The sequence below is a fragment of the Oryctolagus cuniculus genome, chromosome 10 (genome assembly GCF_051225735.1).
Source record: "Oryctolagus cuniculus isolate XC-2025 breed Fujian yellow rabbit chromosome 10, ASM5122573v1, whole genome shotgun sequence".
Taxonomy (NCBI): domain Eukaryota; kingdom Metazoa; phylum Chordata; class Mammalia; order Lagomorpha; family Leporidae; genus Oryctolagus; species Oryctolagus cuniculus.
The window spans coordinates 65,183,437-65,202,388 of NC_142876.1; the positions used below are offsets into that span (position 1 = coordinate 65,183,437).

The window sequence follows — 18,952 nt, forward strand, 5'->3', positions numbered from 1 at the left end:
AGACCTGGATGGTGTTTCCCGGTGGGATGACATGGACAAGTGCATTAACAGATATGAAGCAAGAGGAGCCACGTGCTGTTTCCACCTCAACTTGCGGTATCAGATGAATGGAAAACACTAGTAACCTGTCAGGTGAAGCAGGCAGAGGGTTTCCTTGGGCTGCAGACCCAATGCCCAGGCCCCAGTACCTTACCGAGGAGATGGCCACGGGCTCCTGCTGTGAATCCTGCAAGAGCCCATCTGCTTTTAGTGTATGTTTCTATATTGATTTATCTATATGGAGGTGTGTACTGGCCTGCAAATGTGAATCTGGCTTGTGACTGTCACTTCATTGCAAAATGTAACAAAAATGTTTCTGGTCTTATACGCACATGGGTGCCAGCGTGTGACTTTTTTTATTTTTAACATACTATGTAAAAATTAGCATCTAAGGGATGCTACACATAGGCTGTGTCTGAACCTTAACGCTTTAGCCTAGGCTAAAGGAGATGGCATCTCCAAGAAACTGTCTTTCAGAGTACAGGAGTCAGCTTCCACCAGACAACACTTCTGAATTCTGTGTAGTCTGTAAGATACATTATAGATGCCTAAAAAAAAGTGAGGTTGGTGTATATTTGAATATTGGTATATTACATATACTGACTCCTAAAAGGTAGCATTCACATTCAATAGTAATTTTGATATGAGTTAAGAAGGATAAATTAAATCTTTTAAAGGAATTTCATGTTATATCACAGTTTATGCTGCAATAAGTATATTTCACATTTCACATTCATTGTTTGGGAATGAGCCGCATCATAGTGTAATAAAAGAGCACATACTGTGGCTTAGATAGAATTGGATTTGAATATCATCCCTTGCTTATTTGTAAGCTTGACCAACCAGGGCCAGTATTGTGGCACAGCCCATTAAGCCACTGTTTACAATGCTGGCATCCCATATGAGCACTAGTTTGAGTCCTGGTTGATCTGCTTCCAATCCCACTCCCTGCTAATGTGCCTGGGGAAGCAGCAGGAGATGGCCCAAGTGCTTGGGCCCTTGCTACCTATGTGGGAGACTGGGATGGAGTTCTGGGCTCCTGGATTCCACCTGGCCCAGACCTGGCTGTTGTTTCCATTTGAGAAGTAAGTGAGCAAATGGAAGATCTCTTTCTCCCTTCTTCCCCCTTCCCTTTCTCTTCCTCTCCCTCTCCCTCCCCCTCCCTCCCTCCTGGCCTCTGATCCTCTCCCTGTCCTTCTCTTCTGCCTAACCCCCCTCTCCTCTCTCTGTTGCTGTGCCTTTCAAATAAATAAATCTTAAAAAAAAAGCTTGGGTAACTGATTTAAACTTTATGAGCCTTGCTTTCCTAATTATAGGCTTAGATATAATGACTGTGCAGGGTGCGAAGATGAAAGAAAAACTCATCTGTGATATGCCAGCCTCTGAATAAATGGTGGCGCTTGGTTGAGCCACCATTAAGATTTGTGAAAGGCAATATAAAGGGGAAACAGCTAATAGCTGAGCGCTTTGTCCCTGCGAAAGCACTTCCTAAATGCGTTTAGTGGGATGTCAAAAGGTGTTAAATGAAAAAGCGGTCCAGGAAAAAGCCCTGGGGGAAATGAAATGAACCAAGTTCCTTTTTGGCAGAAGGCTCCAGAATGGCTATACTGTAGGAGTGCCTGGTGAGGTTTCCTGAGGGTCCATGGAATTCCCCTTCCCCTGGACTCCTTTGGCTGCACCTTGGGGAACAGGTGCTCTAGGGACATATTTGGTGACACTATGTATGGCCATTGTTTTCCTTTACAGCCTGAGCCTTTGAAGGACTTTCCATTTCTCACGTGGTTTTGGCTGCACAGTCCAGAGGCATTTTCCCTCTAGGTTGGAGCTGGAATTGCAGAAGTGTTCAGACCAACTAGACACGACTGCCTGGAGTAGTTTTGATGAGCATAAAGGTCTTCTTGCTCTTCTCCTGTCTTCATAGAGTTTCCCCTAATGGGATCTGAATCACGCACGTCTGGGGGCATTGAAGCGTTTCTCAGCAGAGGAAACTGTTCTTGCAGCCATCATTGTAGCCAAATCATGGTGTCAGCCTGATGGAAAACATCCGGCACAGTTACCTGTCAGGTGAAGCTGGCAGGGGGCTTCCTTGTGTTGCAGACCCAGTGCCCAAGCCCCAGGGCCAGCGCATCCTTACCAGGGAGATTGCCACAGTCTCATGCTGTGAATCCTGCAAGAGCCCATTTTACTATTTACTATTTATGGTAGAATAGTATTCCACTGATACAAACCACAATGGTAACCTGCATGGAATACAGCTAATTGCAGGTTAATTACAATTTGTTAAAGCACAAACTGTCAAGTATTTGGTGATTGACACATTTAATTCCTTAATTAATGTTTATCCTAATTGCGGCTACTCAGACATGCCCTTCTGGGGCCCTGCAGCTGCAGGGAAGCCTGGGCCCTGCCTTCCTTGGGCACCTGTTGCCGTGGCTTTAGATATTGACTTCCTGCCATTGGAAGAATAATATTTCCCTCTCACATTCACCATCTTGCTTTCTGATGCTGATTAAAAAAATAATAAGATCTCAGCTTCGGCTCGGCAGTCCCCTTTCTCTTTGGTGTCCCTATCTGTTTCAGAAAAAAAGAGGTCACTGATTGATTTCTCTGCGTTCCGCCATGCGTGGGCCCAGGAAAGTCTCTGCATCTGCACCCCCATAGCCTTTCTGCCCACCTTGGGAAGGCAGTGGTCTCAAGTCCAGTTGGAAGCCGGCAAGGCAGGGATCTTCAGTAGAAATGATTGCTCTGAAAAAAGAGCAATGCCTAGGTGGTCTGGGCATCTCCTTCCCTGTGCCTCTCACTAAATGGGTTGGCTCAAGGGGTAGGCAATGAGCAGAGGGCCTGGGAGGGGAAAGCCGTGGAAAAGGAGAGTCTCGTTGGCTCAGTGGAGCCTCCTTGTTTAAACAAGTTCCTTAGGTAAACTGTAGGGCCCTGGGTGAAGAGGAGGGGCTTCCCTCTGGGTCCTGCCAGGAAGTCTTTGTACAGCCAGGATTTTGTACTTTGTGGGGAGGCTAATCCAAGACTTACCCTTTAGAGGACTGACATCTTTCCTGGGAAATGAGGAGTTGAGGGAATAGGAATGACTTGGTCTTACCCATCCCTTCACAGTTACCTCCCACCTTTTATTCTCCATACAGCTGTCTGGGTTTCTTTGCTGTGTTTGCCTTCAGCCCACTTATTTTACTAGAAAGCTATGTAAAGGCACGGCTGAGTGACAGCAGACCTGCATACATTTACTGCTTGGAGACAGTGTTTTAGAGCTAAACAAGTGAGCATTTTCCAAATTGTGTTCTAGAAATCCAAGGAGTGTTGGAGGCATGAATTGGCCAAACAGGAAGATATGCTGAATTAGAGAAAGTCTAACTGCAGGCTGTTTTGGAGCCTATGTGTGTTTCTGAATCTCTAGGAGGGACATGCGGAGGATGTGGGTGCCGCCTGGAGTGTTTGCAGATCATCTTTTGAGTGTAGTGTTCCTTGACACACACTTGGGAATACTGAGATGTAACAGTTGAGAAACAGAACGTACCTTGATTACATAAATACCTCACTGTGTCCTTCCTCCAAGTGCAAGACAGCCTAATTGCTGCTTCCTGCCTCTAGGATGACATGTAGAATCTGATGCCACAGTGACATATAAGTCCCTTAGTCTAGCAGAAAGCTACTCTAAGCAGTTGCCCTTGTCCTCTGCATGTTATGCTTAAAAATAAGTATTAATAAACCAATGGGAACATACTAGGTTGTCCCTGTAGCATTAACTCAGAAGTGCACTTAGGAAGTAGAACATCCTTGGAGATCATGGTTTTCTTTATTTTTTAAAACGTAACCTCATCTCAAAATTTCATTCTCAGTTTGTACTTTTTATTTGGTGAGCAGGGATAAGAACGTCTTCTGTGGCTTTCCATCTTCCATCTTTATGTGGGTGTTGCCTCTTGCATGTTAGCACAATCCCTTAAAATTCCCTATGCTGGTTTTTTTCTTCTACCTTAATTTTCATAGACATCCTGTTTCATATAATGAAAATTTAAGCTATGATCATAGGATATTATTTTCTATAGGGAAAGAAGAGACCAAAGGAAAAGTGAGGAGAATCATGAACATTGGTAGGTGGAATGGAAGAAGTCATTTGAGAATAGGCCAGACAAAGCATCAGAAATTAGCTCCACTGACAGATTTACTGTCTACTGAGTGCTTTGTGTTTCCAAAAGCAAATTTATATTTCATTTTCTAATAACCCATTCCTATAAACATATGTTGGAATATTTTGCTCCTGGTTCCTTTTTATTTAGTTTTTTTTTTCTTTTGTGGTTGTACATATTTATGGGGTACAGGGTGATAATTCAATACATGTGTGCAGTGTGTAATGATAAAATCAGAAGTCAGCATTTCCACATTTTCATTTCTTTCTTATTTATGTTTGGAATCTTTGAATTCTTTTCTTCTAGTTCTTTCTAAACTACTTCAGTAGGCTGTTGTGAACTGTGGTTGCCCTTCTGTGTTGTAGAGCACCTGAACGTACTCCTCCTACTCACGTCTGGTTGCTTAATGGGATATGCGTGGTAGTTTTGCTGGGGCTCCTTGAATATTACAGAAACTTTCATTCAGTGTGTTTCTGTTCTTTTTTTATTTTACCCATTTGACAACAACAAAATAGCATGTTTGTAAATAGGTAGGACGCACCTTTGCTTTTTATTTAAATCAAAAGCAGAAAGGATCCACTAGGTAATCTGTAGGAGAATAGACGTGCCCCTGTTAATCCCCTTTGTCCAAGGGCACCGACAGGTGACTTCACCAGCACGTCTTCCTTGGCGAGTGTTCGTGTTGCCGAGGAAATCCCTTTACTTTGCTCCCACATAACAAGGCGAAGTGGCAGCATGGAAAGCTCATTTTGCTCTTCACTGAAGCAGGGAGTAGCAGGGATGCTGCAGTGTTACGCCGTGTCCCCATCTCCGGTTGGCAGGCATCTGAAGGGTGGCTTGATGTCACACCTCTCAGAGGGCCACTTCGGGGGAATGGCCTTTCCTGGGCGCTAGGCGATGGCTTAACTGGTTGCTTCTGATCTGACAGCAAATGTCTTTTCCCAAAGTTTCAAAGGCTACGGAGATGCAGCATTTTGTCTCCTGAGCTGTTATTAGTAGAGGGATTGAATGAATATTGCTTCTCTCTGTTCTGCATTTCCTTCTGTCGTGTGGCTGTAAATAATATCCGGGAACCATCAGCACAAAAATCCTTTGGAAGAAATGGGGACTCACAATGAACCCATACACACCAGCACGGTAGCCTATCCTATTCACAGTAGTTCTGTTGTATAAAGTCTCAGAGAACATTGCATTGGTCTCACCCTACGGCTACCAGTGGATGCTCAAGTCTTTTGTAGAAAGTGCTGTAGTATTTGCACATAATATATCCACATACTCCCCCCCCCTTACTTTCAGTTATCTCTAGTTTACTTATGAGACCACAAACAATGTAAACAGTTTTTTGACTGCATTTCTTAGGGAATAATGACAAAGAAAATAACCTTTACATGTTCAGTACAGGTGCAACTATTTTTGCTCCCTGCTTGATTGAGTCTATAGATGACAAATACATAAATATGGAGGGCAAACTGTTCCTCCTATAGGAAATATGGGGCCAGGTCGTTGGGAGCCTCGGGTCACAGGGTTGTGAGCAACCAATCAATCATAATCTTGTTTTAAGTGTATTTCTGTTTAAAGATGCCATATCTGTTCATTAACATTGAACCTCCAAACACTATAACTCACGTCTGAGCACAGCATGGCCAACAGGTGTATTTTCTAGTTAAGGTTCATCACAGCCTTCTTGTTCCTGGAAATAGCAGAGAGCCTTCCTCACATTTGGGGTCATTTTCAAAAGCAAAATCACCAGTTAAAATCATAAAATTGCGAAAAGTATGACACAAATGCACTACCATCAGGACACTTTATTTTTTAAGAGTTATTTATTTGTTTATTTTTGAATTTGTTAATTTTATTTGAGAAGTATAGTTACAGACAGTGAGAGGGAAAGACCATGAGAAAGGTCTTCCATCTGCTGGTTCACTCCCCAAAAGACCTCAACAGCTGGAGCTGGGCCGATACGAAACCAGGGGCTTCTTCCAGGTCTCCCATGCAGGTGCAGGGGCCCAAGGACTTGGGCCATCTTCTACTGCTTTCCCAGGCCATAGCAGAGAGCTGGATTGGAATAAGAGCAACCAGGCCTAGTACCGGCACCTATGTGGGATACTGGCTCCGCTGGAGGAGTATTAACCTACTGTGCCACAGTACCGGCCCCAATTTATTTATTTATTTGAAAGGCACAGATACAAAGATACAGAGGCAGAAAGAGAGAGAGAGAGAGAGAGAGAGAAGTCTTCCATCCACTGGTTCTTTTTTTATAGTAAGAAAGTTAAAGCAAGAAGACAGAGCTTTGCCTTGCTGGGCCTCCTGAGGGAATGAGTGCATTGAGCAGCTCAGTTGTTACCGCTGTCTTCAGATGCCCAACTGACCATGCAGATTTTGCAATTTGGAGGTTAAAATAAGTTTTTTGATGTAACAAGGAATCCAGGAATGAAGAATGACTATTTTTATTAAGCCAATTCTCTAAAAATGGTGACTTGAAATTAAGCTGTGGCAGTATATTTATCCCAGAATAAGATACGGTGGTTCTAGGAATCTGATATACTGATCCATAACTTGTCAGATAATCATAATTTAGGTTGGACTAGAAAGCAAAAGCATTTTCCCTAAACATGTGTTTGTTTCAATAAAAACACACAACAGCATTTAGACCAGATCTGGCTAATACCAGTGTTTGTGGTCAGGTTTTAACTTGCATATTACAGATTCTCAGTAGTTTAGTTTTTTGACTTCTGAGTTATTTTGCACATTGTTTGGGGACCTGTAAAGTAGTTAGTTTTTCTATTTTTCTAATATGCTGCAATAATGCATTATTTTAAATATTTGGTAGCAATGTTATAAGCTCATATGTACATTTAAAGTACCATATGTGTAATTTAATTGAAAATAAGTCAAGCCAGGTCCTGGGTTTCTCCTTGACTTTGCTGGAGTATGAGGCTCCCATGTGGATTGCAAGGTGTATTGTGTTTGGCTGTGACAAAGTACTGCTTTTGACACACGCTTTCTTGTTAACCAGAGTAAATGACAGTGTATTGGTGAACTGAGCAAGAAAATTTGTTCTCAAAAACAGGAGGCTGGATGGTAAATATTTCAGGCTTTGCGGGCCAGACGGTCTCTATGGCAGCTCCTCAACTCTGATGCTATATGACAGCAGCTGTAACCAAGTGGTAAATGCATGAGCATGGCGGTGTGCCAATAAAACTTTATTCATGGACATTGGATTTGAATTTTATGTGATTCTCATGTCTCACAAAATATTATTCTTCTTTTGATTTTCTCCCACTGTTGAAAACTATAAAACTCTCTAGCTTGTGAGCAATGCAAAAAAGCAGATAGTCTAAGGGTTTGTCCCATATCCTGCAGTGGACCAAGTCTTGTCTTAAAATTTGATGTTGCTAAAACTACTTTGTATAGCTTTCCAGGCATCTATAGTTGGAGGTTAAATAGATGATCATTACATCCCCAGAAGTGAAAATCTCAGCACATAACTGTCTACAAATTTAAGGGAATGTGTGTGTGTATGTGTATATCTATATATATGTATAGTCTGTATATATATATATACTCTCCCACACTACTAGTCAAGATAGTTTGGAAACATAGAAAGAGTCCAGACTTGGAAAGTAAAAGTGACCAAAGATTATGTCCTAATTGTGTAATTGCTTGTGTGATGTCAGAAAAATTATTTAAACTTTCTGACTTAACCGACTCACATGGTTAACTGGTACAAAACACGCCTGGGACAAGGAATCATGTATACAAATAAGTAAATGTTTTGAGAATTACTGAATTCTTTTTTAAAGAAGGACTTGATGTGTCCCCCTAAGGAAACTCAAGCCTCACTTCTTTTTTTTTATTTATTTTTTATTTTTATTTATTTATTTATTTATTTTGACAGGCAGAGTGGACAGTGAGAGAGAGAGACAGAGAGAAAGGTCTTCCTTTGCCGTTGGTTCACCCTCCAATGGCCGCCGCAGCCGGCGCGCTGCGGCCGGCGCACCGCGCTGATCCGATGGCAGGAGCCAGGAGCCAGTTGCTTTTCCTGGTCTCCCATGGGGTGCAGGGCCCAAGCACCTGGGCCATCCTCCACTGCACTCCCTGGCCACAGCAGAGGGCTGGCCTGGAAGAGGGGCAACCGGGACAGAATCCGGCGCCCCAAGCCTCACTTCTAAAACAGAAGATTGTCACACACACACACACACACACACACACTCTCACACTCAATTGTCGGGTGCGATCAAAATGAAGAGGGCCCATTTCCAAATGAATTTCTTCCCACCTGTGCACTTTCTCCCAGAAGTACCCTCAGTGCTCTCATGTCATCATTTCCTATGACTTCAGTCTTTTGGGGCCTGGGTGCTGGCATTGCTAGATGCTTCTGTGACTCCCACTGGGTGCTGCACACCCTGGTTGTGCTTCACTGGAGAAGTAGAATAGACAGAAAGAGGCAAAAATATTATTGTCGGGTTTGCAGCTTTCCTGGTAAGGGGACTGGCAAGAGGGGCGTGCAAACTGGAAAACTTGCCAGATGACAAGAGTTCATGACACTGAAGCTTTTCCTGGGATTCTGAAACCTGTTTTTGAGAAACCTATTGAATATGACCCTCATGTTGTGGCTGCATGTTCTAACCCTCCTGTTCAAAGGGAGTATCTCAATGGTCAGGTTTAAAATGAAGTTAGTAGTCGATCTGAGACTCCTCTCTCTGAACTTTGTCATCCAAGGCAGGATAGAGGCTGAGCATCCCTGCTGCAGAAATCTGGAATCTGAACTGCTCCACAGCTTGAAACGGAAACATCAGCATGATACCATAATTGGAAAACTCTACACCATGAAACTTGATTTCATGCACAACACTGTTATACATGTTATATCAAATTACCTCCCTGCTATGTGTATAAGGTGTAAATGAAGCTTAAATGAATTTTGTGTTTAGACTTAAGTCCCCTCCCCAAGAGATCTCATAAAGGCAATGAAAATATCCAAAACTTTCTGACTTTGGATTTTGACTATTTAAAGGGTACAAAGACAGATACAGACAGACAGAGAAAGATCCTCCATCTGCTGCTGAACTCTCCAGATGCTGGCAACAGCTGGGGCTGGAGCAGGCTGAAGACAGGAGTCTGTCTGTCTGTATCTGACTTTGTACCTTTTAAATAAAATAAGTAAATGTTTAAAAGTGTGTGGGTCACTTAAACAATAGCCGGACATCTGGCCCCTTGAGATAAATAATCCAGTAAAGAACATTGATAGCCCATGCAGTGGTTTTGTTTTTAGTCTCAAGTTCTCTAAAGTGGCTCCACCTTCTCACAAAAGTCGTTTATTTCCATGACCTCAGACATGTTTCCCTTTTCCTTTGGTCTTCTCGCTTGATCAAGCTGTTGCGAAAGCCCTCTTGATTTCACCACTGTGGACATTTTTGTTTCTTTCTCCTCTTACTTCATACCTTTGCCATCTGAAGGTCAGTTAGCACGGTGTCTCGTCTACATTATTAACAGGGTGTGGATGATGGTATTTCTTTCCTACAAGCAGTTGTGTGTAACCTAGCCACAGTTGCCCCTTATGGCTGTAGGCTCAGTTCTCTTCATGGTCATGGTCTCACCCATCTCAAGGCCTTTGCACAAGCCTGGAATGAGATGTACTCTCCACACTGTTAACCTGTTCTTATCATTCAGCTGTGGACTCAAATATCACTTCCTCCTGGGAGAGTCTTTACATTCGTAAGGCTGTTATTTGGTACCTAGGATACCACGTGACTCTGGTCAGAGAGTTACCTTGAAAAATGTTATCTAGAGGGGTCGGCACTATGGTACAGGTTAATCCTCAGCATTCCATATGGGTGCTGGTTTAGTCCCGGCTGCTCCTCTTCCCATCTAGCTCTCTACTGTGGCCTGGGAAAGCAGTGGAAGATGGCCCATGTCCATGGGCCCTAGCACTCAATTGGGAGATCTGGAGGAAGCTCCTGGCTCCTGGCTTCAGATCAGCCCAGCTCTGGCTGTTGCAGCCATTTGGGGTGTGAACCAACGTAAGGAAGACCTTTCTCTGTCTCTCCCTCTCACTGTCTGTAACTCTACCTCTTGAATAAATAAATAAATAAATAAAAGTAAATGTTATCTAGAGCAATCACAATCTTAATGCTGTCTCTTGAGGAAAACTGTGTGTTTGGGGTAAGTCTAACCTATAATAAAACTTGTCAAAGTCGTCTTTAGATTTTTATCTGATGCTCAGGGACTGTCACAGTCTTGACTTCGGTAGTGGGTGGGAAATCCTTTCTATATCCTTGCACACTAGGTGCATGGTCTACCATGCCCTCCTCCCACAAAGTATCCTTTCAGCACAGGGTTTTTGTTTCTGTTTTTTTCCTGATTTGGGATTGTTGCTGTGGATTCATTCTGAGAGGAAGCGCGGTGGGACAAGTGGCGCGGACTAACAACATAGACACCAGGAGTCCTGTGAAAGCGGGCCAGAGGCGAGCGAGCAGCCCACAGACTCATTTATTTCAGTTGGTACTGCAGCTTATATAGCCAAGACAGCCAATCCTGTCAAGGGGTGGTTTATGCCCTAACCAATCACAGCCTGTTGCCAGGCAGGCTCCATTGCCAGGTGGTTTCCCAGGTGGTTTCTGAAGCCATTCCTGAGTAACTGACGCTCGCTTGCCAGTGGCCATCTTGGCATGGCCTTCTCATTCCACTACATGGGACAACGATTATTGAGGCATTATTTTTGTGTGATGATTTAACTAGTGTCTGTCTTCCTTCCAAAGTGGATGATCTCAAATGCCTGGATACTTTGTATCCCTAGCCCCTTGTAAGTAATTCCAAGCCTTTGTCTTTCCAAGTACTTGCTCCTGTCTGTGTGTCCCCCACCCTGCTTTCAGGGGAGCCCTTGGGTCCCTGCAGAGTGGGGTGGGGCCTTATTTAACTTTGTAGTCTGAAACCTGGAACGCTGAGTGGCACACGTGAGGCACTTGATTAACATTAGTTGGGAACATGAATGAGTAAATGGGGAAACGATGGGTAGTGTATCTATAGGAGGTATTTGGCAAAAGTCTGAGAAAATAAGTGAATAATGTAAATATTTCTTAATTTTCCAGGTGATTTTTGAAGTGGTAACCTCTGGACATCAAGGCTACCTCGCTATTGATGAAGTGAAGGTGTTAGGACATCCGTGCAGTAAGTTGGCTCCACTGTGACATGTTGGGTGACATCATAGGGGACAGATTTATGTTAGGATGAGCAGGAGGGCATAAAACCCAGGGAGAAGCCACGCTGTCAGGAGAGGGCTCCTAGAAGTCTAGATGTGGTGTGCCAGCCTGCAAGTCCCTAACTGAGGAATCTGTATGTGGATGCCGTGCTTTGTGTGTAGCTAAGTGTCTTTTAAAATGAAAACGAGGAATGGGGATAAAGGAATTCATGGACCTGTTGGGACATCCTTGCAAGCAGCCTACTTCTTTGTTGCTGTGATGTTTGGATTTCCCTTTCTCTGTAGTGATACAAGGTTACATACTGAGAATCTGTGCATTTTCTTCTTCTTTTTAAAGATTAATTTATTTATTTGAAAGGCGGAGTTACAAAGAGGCAGTGGCAAAGAAAGAGAAGTCTTCCATCCACTGATTCACTTCCCAAATGGCTCTAACAGCCAGAACTGGGCTGATCTGGAGCCTGGAGCCAGGAGCCAGGAGCTTCTTCCAGGTCTCCCATGCAGGTGCAGAGGCCTAAGCACTTGAGCCATCTCCTACCGTTTTCCCAGACCATAGCAGAGAGCCAGTTTGGAAGCAGAGCAGCCGGGACTTGAACCTGCACCCCTATCTATGGAATGCCAGCACTGCAGGCGACAGCTTTACCCACTACACCACAGTGCCACCCTCTGTGCATTTTATTTTTAAGTCCAGTATATTTCTGGCACCGTTGCTTACTTTTTGTCACATTGTTCCCAAAAATATAGTCCTGAACAAATGCATCAGTTGAATGTAAGAGACCTACCTGAACCACCTAGGCACACTGGAAATTGCCCATGCTTCCTCTTTGGAAGATTCCTTCTTATAAAAAGTGCAATGGATGCTAAACACACACTTTAGTACTTTCTGTGAAAACTCTCAATAGTTTTCCTGTTTGCATGGGAACCATTTTCTTAAATAGATAAAATAGTACTGGATATCAGCCAGCCCCGTTTGTCCCCATTCCCCAGGGCTGAGCACAGTGGTAAACTAGCCTTTGCACTTCTCCATCTGTGCAGTTTCTAATCCATGCTCAGCAGCAGAAGACTTTAGCTGATTAAAGCAGAAGCTGTTCTTAAGGGAACTGGCTGCCAAGTACTCGCGGAATCCCTGTGAGCACCGGTGCTCTAGGCTCGGATGATGGGAGGCTGTTCAGGCCGACCGCAGTGACCACCGCAGCAGAGGGCCTGGAGCCACATCTCGGCCCACCTGACACTTGCCAGTAACACACACACACACACACACAGAGGTATGTGTTTCCCATCATCACTTTGTGTGCACAAAAACCACAATCAATTCCAATGAATGGAATGTAACTGTATATATTGTTCTGTAGACGCATCCCTGAAGGCCCTCAGATATGAAATCTGTGGCTGTGCAAGTCCCTTATATAAAAATCATAGTATTTGCATAGAACCTGCACCCATCCTCCTATATGCTGTACATATATCTGGGTTACTTATATACCTAACAGTGTAAATGCTATGTAAGTAGTTGTTATACTGTATTGTTTACCAAGACGAGAAAATTGTGTACATGTTCAGCAGAGATGCATCTTTTTTCCACGTATTTTCAGTCTGGTCCATTGAAGGCACAGATGTGGGATCTGGAGTGATGAAGCCACAACTGTATTCTTATTCTTCTTCCTTCTACTTAGCTTTCTGTTTTCAAAAGGTCGATCTGTGGCATTCCATCCCATGGATACACCACGTTTTAATTTTTTGTGCTTTAGTGAGTTTTGACTCTTCTCCCTGTGTTCGCCGGTGCTCAGTTGTCCTCTGTTGAAAGCATTGCTAGGGTGGGCGTTTGACCTAGCAGTTAAGATGAGGTTAGGGTGCCCACATCCCTTCTCAGAGTACCAGGGCTCCACCCTGGCTCTGGCTGGTAATTCCAGCTCGCTGCTAATGCATATCCTGGGAAATAGCAGTGACTGGGCTCCTGCCATTCACGTGGGAGACCTGGATGGAGTTCTCAGTTCCCAGTTTTGGCGTCAGCCCGACCGACCCTAGCTGTTGTGGGCATTTGGGGAATGAACCAGTGGTTTGAAACTCGCTGTGGAATTGTCTTCCTTCCTGTGCCCTGCCTCTTTAAATAAGTATATTAAAAGTTCAAAAGAAAAAAAAACACATAGCTACAGTGAATACCCATGACTGTACCTGTTGGTAATGTGTGACAGCCTCAGCAGGATAGACTGTTGAAAAGCCGAGCTGCTGGGGATGTAAGAGAGAAATATTTTTGGTTTTACTGGATGCTGCCAAATTGCTATGAAAAGTGCCTGAACCAGTTTATCTTTCTACCAGCAAGATGTGGAAGTTTTATTGTCACTGTATCCTTGCCCAGAGTTGATACTATCAGACTTTAAATTTTTGGCCATTGGGAGGATGGCAGGCTGCTTTAGTTTTAGCATCTGTGGCATTAAAGAGAAATGGGCAGTTCAAGCATTTCATGGGTCTCTGCTGATGGCCCCAACCCAACTCTTGAGAGAATGGGTAAATCTACAATATTGGAAACATAAACACTTGCAGGAATGTCTCGGCATTTTATTGCGTGGATATGAGTGGTCATTAGAGCACTGTCTGTCACAGCCATGGAGAAGGCCTGCGTGGTAGTTACCTGATGAGAGTATCATGGAGCAATTGTCTAAGGCCATGCGAAGGGGGTTGCTTTCTCTGATGCCTGTGTCTGGGGGCTGTGATGCCTGCTACCACACACACACAGGAATATCCAGCAGTGATCTCACTTGGTACGAAGGCAGACTTCACTTTTGTAGCCTGTCTCATTTACCTTCTAGTCTGTGGCCACAAGACTGAGGAGTTCAGGAAGAATTTCTCCCCCTTTTTCCAGAAAAGGCAGGGAAAGGAACAAGACTGTACCTAATTGAAACAGCGGGACACATTTAGGCAGCCGAATATAATTACCTGCTTTGGACCTTGGCCAGATCCTGGGAGTAACAGCCTGCAGCTTGGAAATGTGCCACGGAATTATCTGCTCCACATAAGTGTTCATGGCCTCTGGTTCACCTCTGACTGGTAAATAGGAACATCAGAGCCAGCAATAGGGTGTGCCTACTAAGTGCTGAGTGCTGCAGCTCCAGGGGCAGAGCAGGTCTCAGGGAGAGGCTGGTACAGGTGTGCTGGCTGTAGCCAGTGCTGCTCAGGGCTTGCTAAGTTGTCCTGGGTCCCTTTCTTTACATCTGGCCTTGGCCGACATAATAGCCCCTTCCATTTCACAGGCTTTAAGTCATTGTATTCAGCAAAGACATAAAGACTTACTGTTTATCCTCTGCCAGTGCCTTCCTGTAATGTGACTCCTGCAGTTTTATTCATGCCTGAGGAGCCAGCTTCCTAGGGCCCTGGAAGCGGTGCTTATGTTCTCCCCTTTGGAGAATTCCTAGGCTAATACCTAATTGGCTTCCTGAACTGCCAGTAGGAGGCACAGAATTGCAAAACAGTCTCTGTACCAGGATGATATATGGTGCAACAGCATTTTGAACTGTAAGCTTTAAATGCTTTTGATGATAGCCCTTCTGTAGTAGTTTTTCCAGAATCTCTGAGTTTATGGGAAAAACATGCAAATAAAGATTTTAAGGAAGGCAGTGGTTTGGTCTTAAAATGGAAAGCTTTACAGGTAATATTTTATGAGATTTCCTATGAGATTTCTAAGTAATAATCAATTATCTCAAAATTTTGGTTCTTAAATTTAAGTCCTAAAAGAGCATACATATTTCATATCCAAAGCTGGGCTTCCCAAATGCATGCAGAATTGCTGAATCTCATTTACCTTACTGTAAAGGCTCCCATTTCGATTCACATACATTTATGTGTAAACATTACAGCATTTTTTTAATAGGAGCTGTTCTGATACCAGTATATGGTTGCTCATAAAACTGACTTTAATGTAGTGACAATAAGCTGCAGGATCAGCTTGAAATGTGGAGAAGGCTGTGCAGAATCAGCAGCTCTCTCATGTTAGACCACTTCTAATAAACACAGATAATTCTTGCATTTGGTATGCACACTAAAAATCTATTTTGAATTTTGTTCAATAATCCTGGTAGAAGAAACCAAAGAAGCATTTTATCACCTTTATAATGTTGTCTCCTGTATTAAATATAATATAGGCTTGCATATATGGGCATTTCTATTATTATGATGTGCTACTAATATTTTTTTTAATTTATTTGAGAGGCAGGGAGAGCTGCCATCTTCCAGTTCACTGCCCGATGCCCACAGTGGCTGGGGCAGGACTGGGGCTGAAGTCAGGAGCTGGGGGCACAATCCAGGTCTCTCCTGTGGGTGGCAGAAACCAAGTCCCTTAAGGATCACAGCTGCTTCCCAGGGTCCTGCTTTACAGGAAGCTGCAGTCTCCATTCTGGGTGATGGAACAAGGACATAAGCCTCAGCCACTTTAGGTTCTTGCCTAAAAGTAGATAGAATGCCATTTTGCCCCATATCCCTGCTTTCTTTCAAGAGATCAGTTGAGTCTCACACCCTGTATTATCCCCCCACCCACCCACCCCACACCCCATCCCCTGCATTCTTCTCCAGGTTTGAAAGCCCTGGAAAAACTTGAAAAACCTGTATGGGGAAGCTCACCTCTGCCTGCTTCCCCCACACCCTCCCTCCAGACCCTTTGTTGTGGGCTAGGTTAGCCTAAAAATTAGTATCTCCAGCTCTGGCCCTTACCTTTTACTTAGAGAAGAAGTCTAAGCATAGACTCAGGCATGGCTTGCAGCATAGTAAGATTTAAGTTTTATTTAGAAAGTGAGAAGAACACATAGGAGCACGAGGGCTATATTAAGGGAGAGTGGGCGGGGCCAAGAAGGGTAAACAGGGACCTTTCCAGGGGGCCAACAGGAGAGAAGGAGCAGGCCTGAGAGCAGGAGGGAACAAGCAAGTGAAAGGACTGGGCCTGGCGCTCTCCAGGCCTCTTACTCACTTCCATAACAGGAGTGGTTGCATAGTCTGATTGACAGGTGGTGGATGCAGGTGGGATTACATGGAGGCAGGGGAGCTGTGGTCTCCAGCTCAGGAACTTGATCTATCTCCCTGACTTGTCCCATATCACCTTAATGCACCCTAAGATACATAAGGCCCAGCTGCCTGCAGGACTGGGCCCTCTGCCACATGTACTTCCTATATGCTCCCTGGCAGTTGGTCACCGACATCTACGAATAAATAAATTCACTTTGGCTGTGAGTTCATATCCTATCTCCTCTCTGATTCTGTGCCCCTTTTTCTTATTCTAGATGCCCATGATACAAGATATGACTATCTTTTTTAATCAGTTAATTTATTTTCATCTTTATTTGAAAGAGAGAGAGAGACAGTGACACAGAGATCTTCTATCTGCCATCTGCTGGTTCACTACACAAATGCCCACAGCAACCAGGGCTGGATTTGGTTGAAGCCAGGAGCCCAAAACCCCATCTGGGTCTCCAGCATGGTGACAGGGACCAAAATAATTCAGCCATCACATGTTGCCGTTCACGATGTACCCTAGCAAGAAGCTGGATTGGATGCAGAGTAGTTGGCACTTGAACCAGGCATTCTGAGATGGGATGCAAGCATCCCAAGCTGCAACACCCTGGGAAGAAGTGTCTTAACTGCTAGACCCAATCTTCACCCTTCATATATACTTTTATATTTTATAAACCATATACAATTTTAACAGTTTTTTTATTATTATAAACACTTTTATTTAGTAAATATAATTTTCCAAAGTACAGTTTATGGATTACAATGCCCACCCCCATAACTTCCCTCCCACACACACCCCTCCCATCTCCCGCTCCCTCTCCCATTCCATTCACATCAAGATTCATTTTCAATTATCTTTATATACAGAAGATCGATTTAGTATATATTAAGTAGAGATTTCATCAGTTTGCACCACACAGAACATAAAGTGTAAAATACTGTTTGAGTACTAGTTAAAGCATTAATTCACATTGGACAACACATTAAGGGCAGAGATCCCACATGAGGAGTAAGTACACAGTGACTCCTGTTGTTGACTTAACAATTTGACACTCTTGTTTATAGCGTCAGTAATCTCCCTAGGCTCTAGTCATGAGTTCCCAAGGCTATGGAAGCCTCTGGAGTTGGCTGACTTCGATCTTATTTAGACAAGGTCATAGTCAAAGTGGAAGTTCTCTCCTCCCTTCATAGAAAGGTACCTCCTCCTTTGATGGCCCATTATTTCTACTGGGATCTCACTCGCAGAGATCTTTCATTTAGGGGTTTTTTTTTTCCAGAGTGTCTTGGCTTTCCATGCCTATAATACTCTCATGGGCTCTTCAGCCAGATCCTATTGCCTGAAGGGCTGATTCTGAGGCCAGAGTGCTGTTTAGGACATCTGCCATTCTATGAGTCTGCTGTGTATCCCGCTTCCCATGTTGGATCGTTCTCTCCCTTTTTGATTCTATCAGTTAGTATTCACAGACACCAGTCTTGTTTGTGTGATCCCTTTGACTCTTAGACCTATCAGTGTGATCAATTGTGAACTGAAATGGATCACTTGGACTAGTGAGATGATATTGGTACATGCAATCTTTAAGGGATTGTATTGGAATCCCCTGGCACATTTCTAACTCCACCATTTAAGGCAAGTCCGATTGAGCATGTCCCAAATTGTACATCTCCTCCCTCTTATTCCCACTCTTAGATTTAACAGGGATCACTTTTCAGTTAAATTTCAACACCTAAGAATAAATGTGTTAATTACAGAGTTCAACCAATAGTATTAACTAGAACAAAGAAATACTAAAAGGGATAAAGTATTAAATTGTACATCAAGGCCGGCGCCGTGGCTCACTAGGCTAATCCTCCGCCTTGCGGCGCCGGCACACCGGGTTTTAGTTCCAGTCGGGGCGCCAGATTCTGTCACAGTTGCCCCTCTTCCAGGCCAGCTCTCTGCTGTGGCCAGGGAGTGCAGTGGAGGATGGCCCAAGCACTTGGGTCCTGCACCCCATGGGAGACCAGGATAAGTACCTGGCTCCTGCCATTGGATCAGCGTGGTGTGCCAGCCGCAGCGCGCTGGCCGTGGTGGCCATTGGAGGGTGAACCAACAGCAAAAGGAAGACCTTTTCTCTGTCTCTCTCTCTCTCACTGTCCACTCTGCCTGTCCAAAACAACAACAACAAAAAATTGTACATCAACAGTCAGGACATCGGCTGATCAAGTCACTGTTTATCATAGTGTCCCTTTCACTTCAACAGGTTTCCTTTTTTGTGGTTGGTTAGTTGTCACCAGTTTTTTGTTTTTTTTTTTTTATGATTTACTTATTTACTTGAAAGTCAGAGTTACACAGAGAAAGAAGGAGAGGCAGAGAGAGAGAGGTCTCCCATCTGCACATTCACTCCCCAATTGGCCACAATGGCCAAAGCTGCACCGATTCAGAGCCAGGAGCCAGGAGCCAGGAACTTCTGGGTCTCACACGCAGGTGCTGGGGCACAGGAACTTGAGCTGTCTTCTACTGTTTTCCCAGGCCATAGCAGAGAGCTGGATCAGAAGTGGAGCAGCTGAGACTTGAACCAGCGCCCATATGGGATGCTGGCACTGT

The 18,952-nt window shown here is 44.0% G+C and overlaps 1 protein-coding gene across 13 annotated transcripts in view; it reads left to right on the plus strand.

Annotated features, from left to right (window-relative positions):
• The window catches only part of PTPRM (protein tyrosine phosphatase receptor type M), an 884,286-nt gene that overhangs the window by 335,223 nt on the left and 530,111 nt on the right, over nucleotides 1-18,952 (plus strand). For all 13 annotated transcript variants that reach the window (XM_089305325.1, XM_089305326.1, XM_089305318.1 and 10 more), the window contains one exon: nucleotides 11,267-11,345. In XM_089305325.1, coding sequence (XP_089161451.1) covers nucleotides 11,267-11,345 — 79 coding nt within the window. The remainder of the gene's footprint in view (nucleotides 1-11,266; nucleotides 11,346-18,952) is intronic.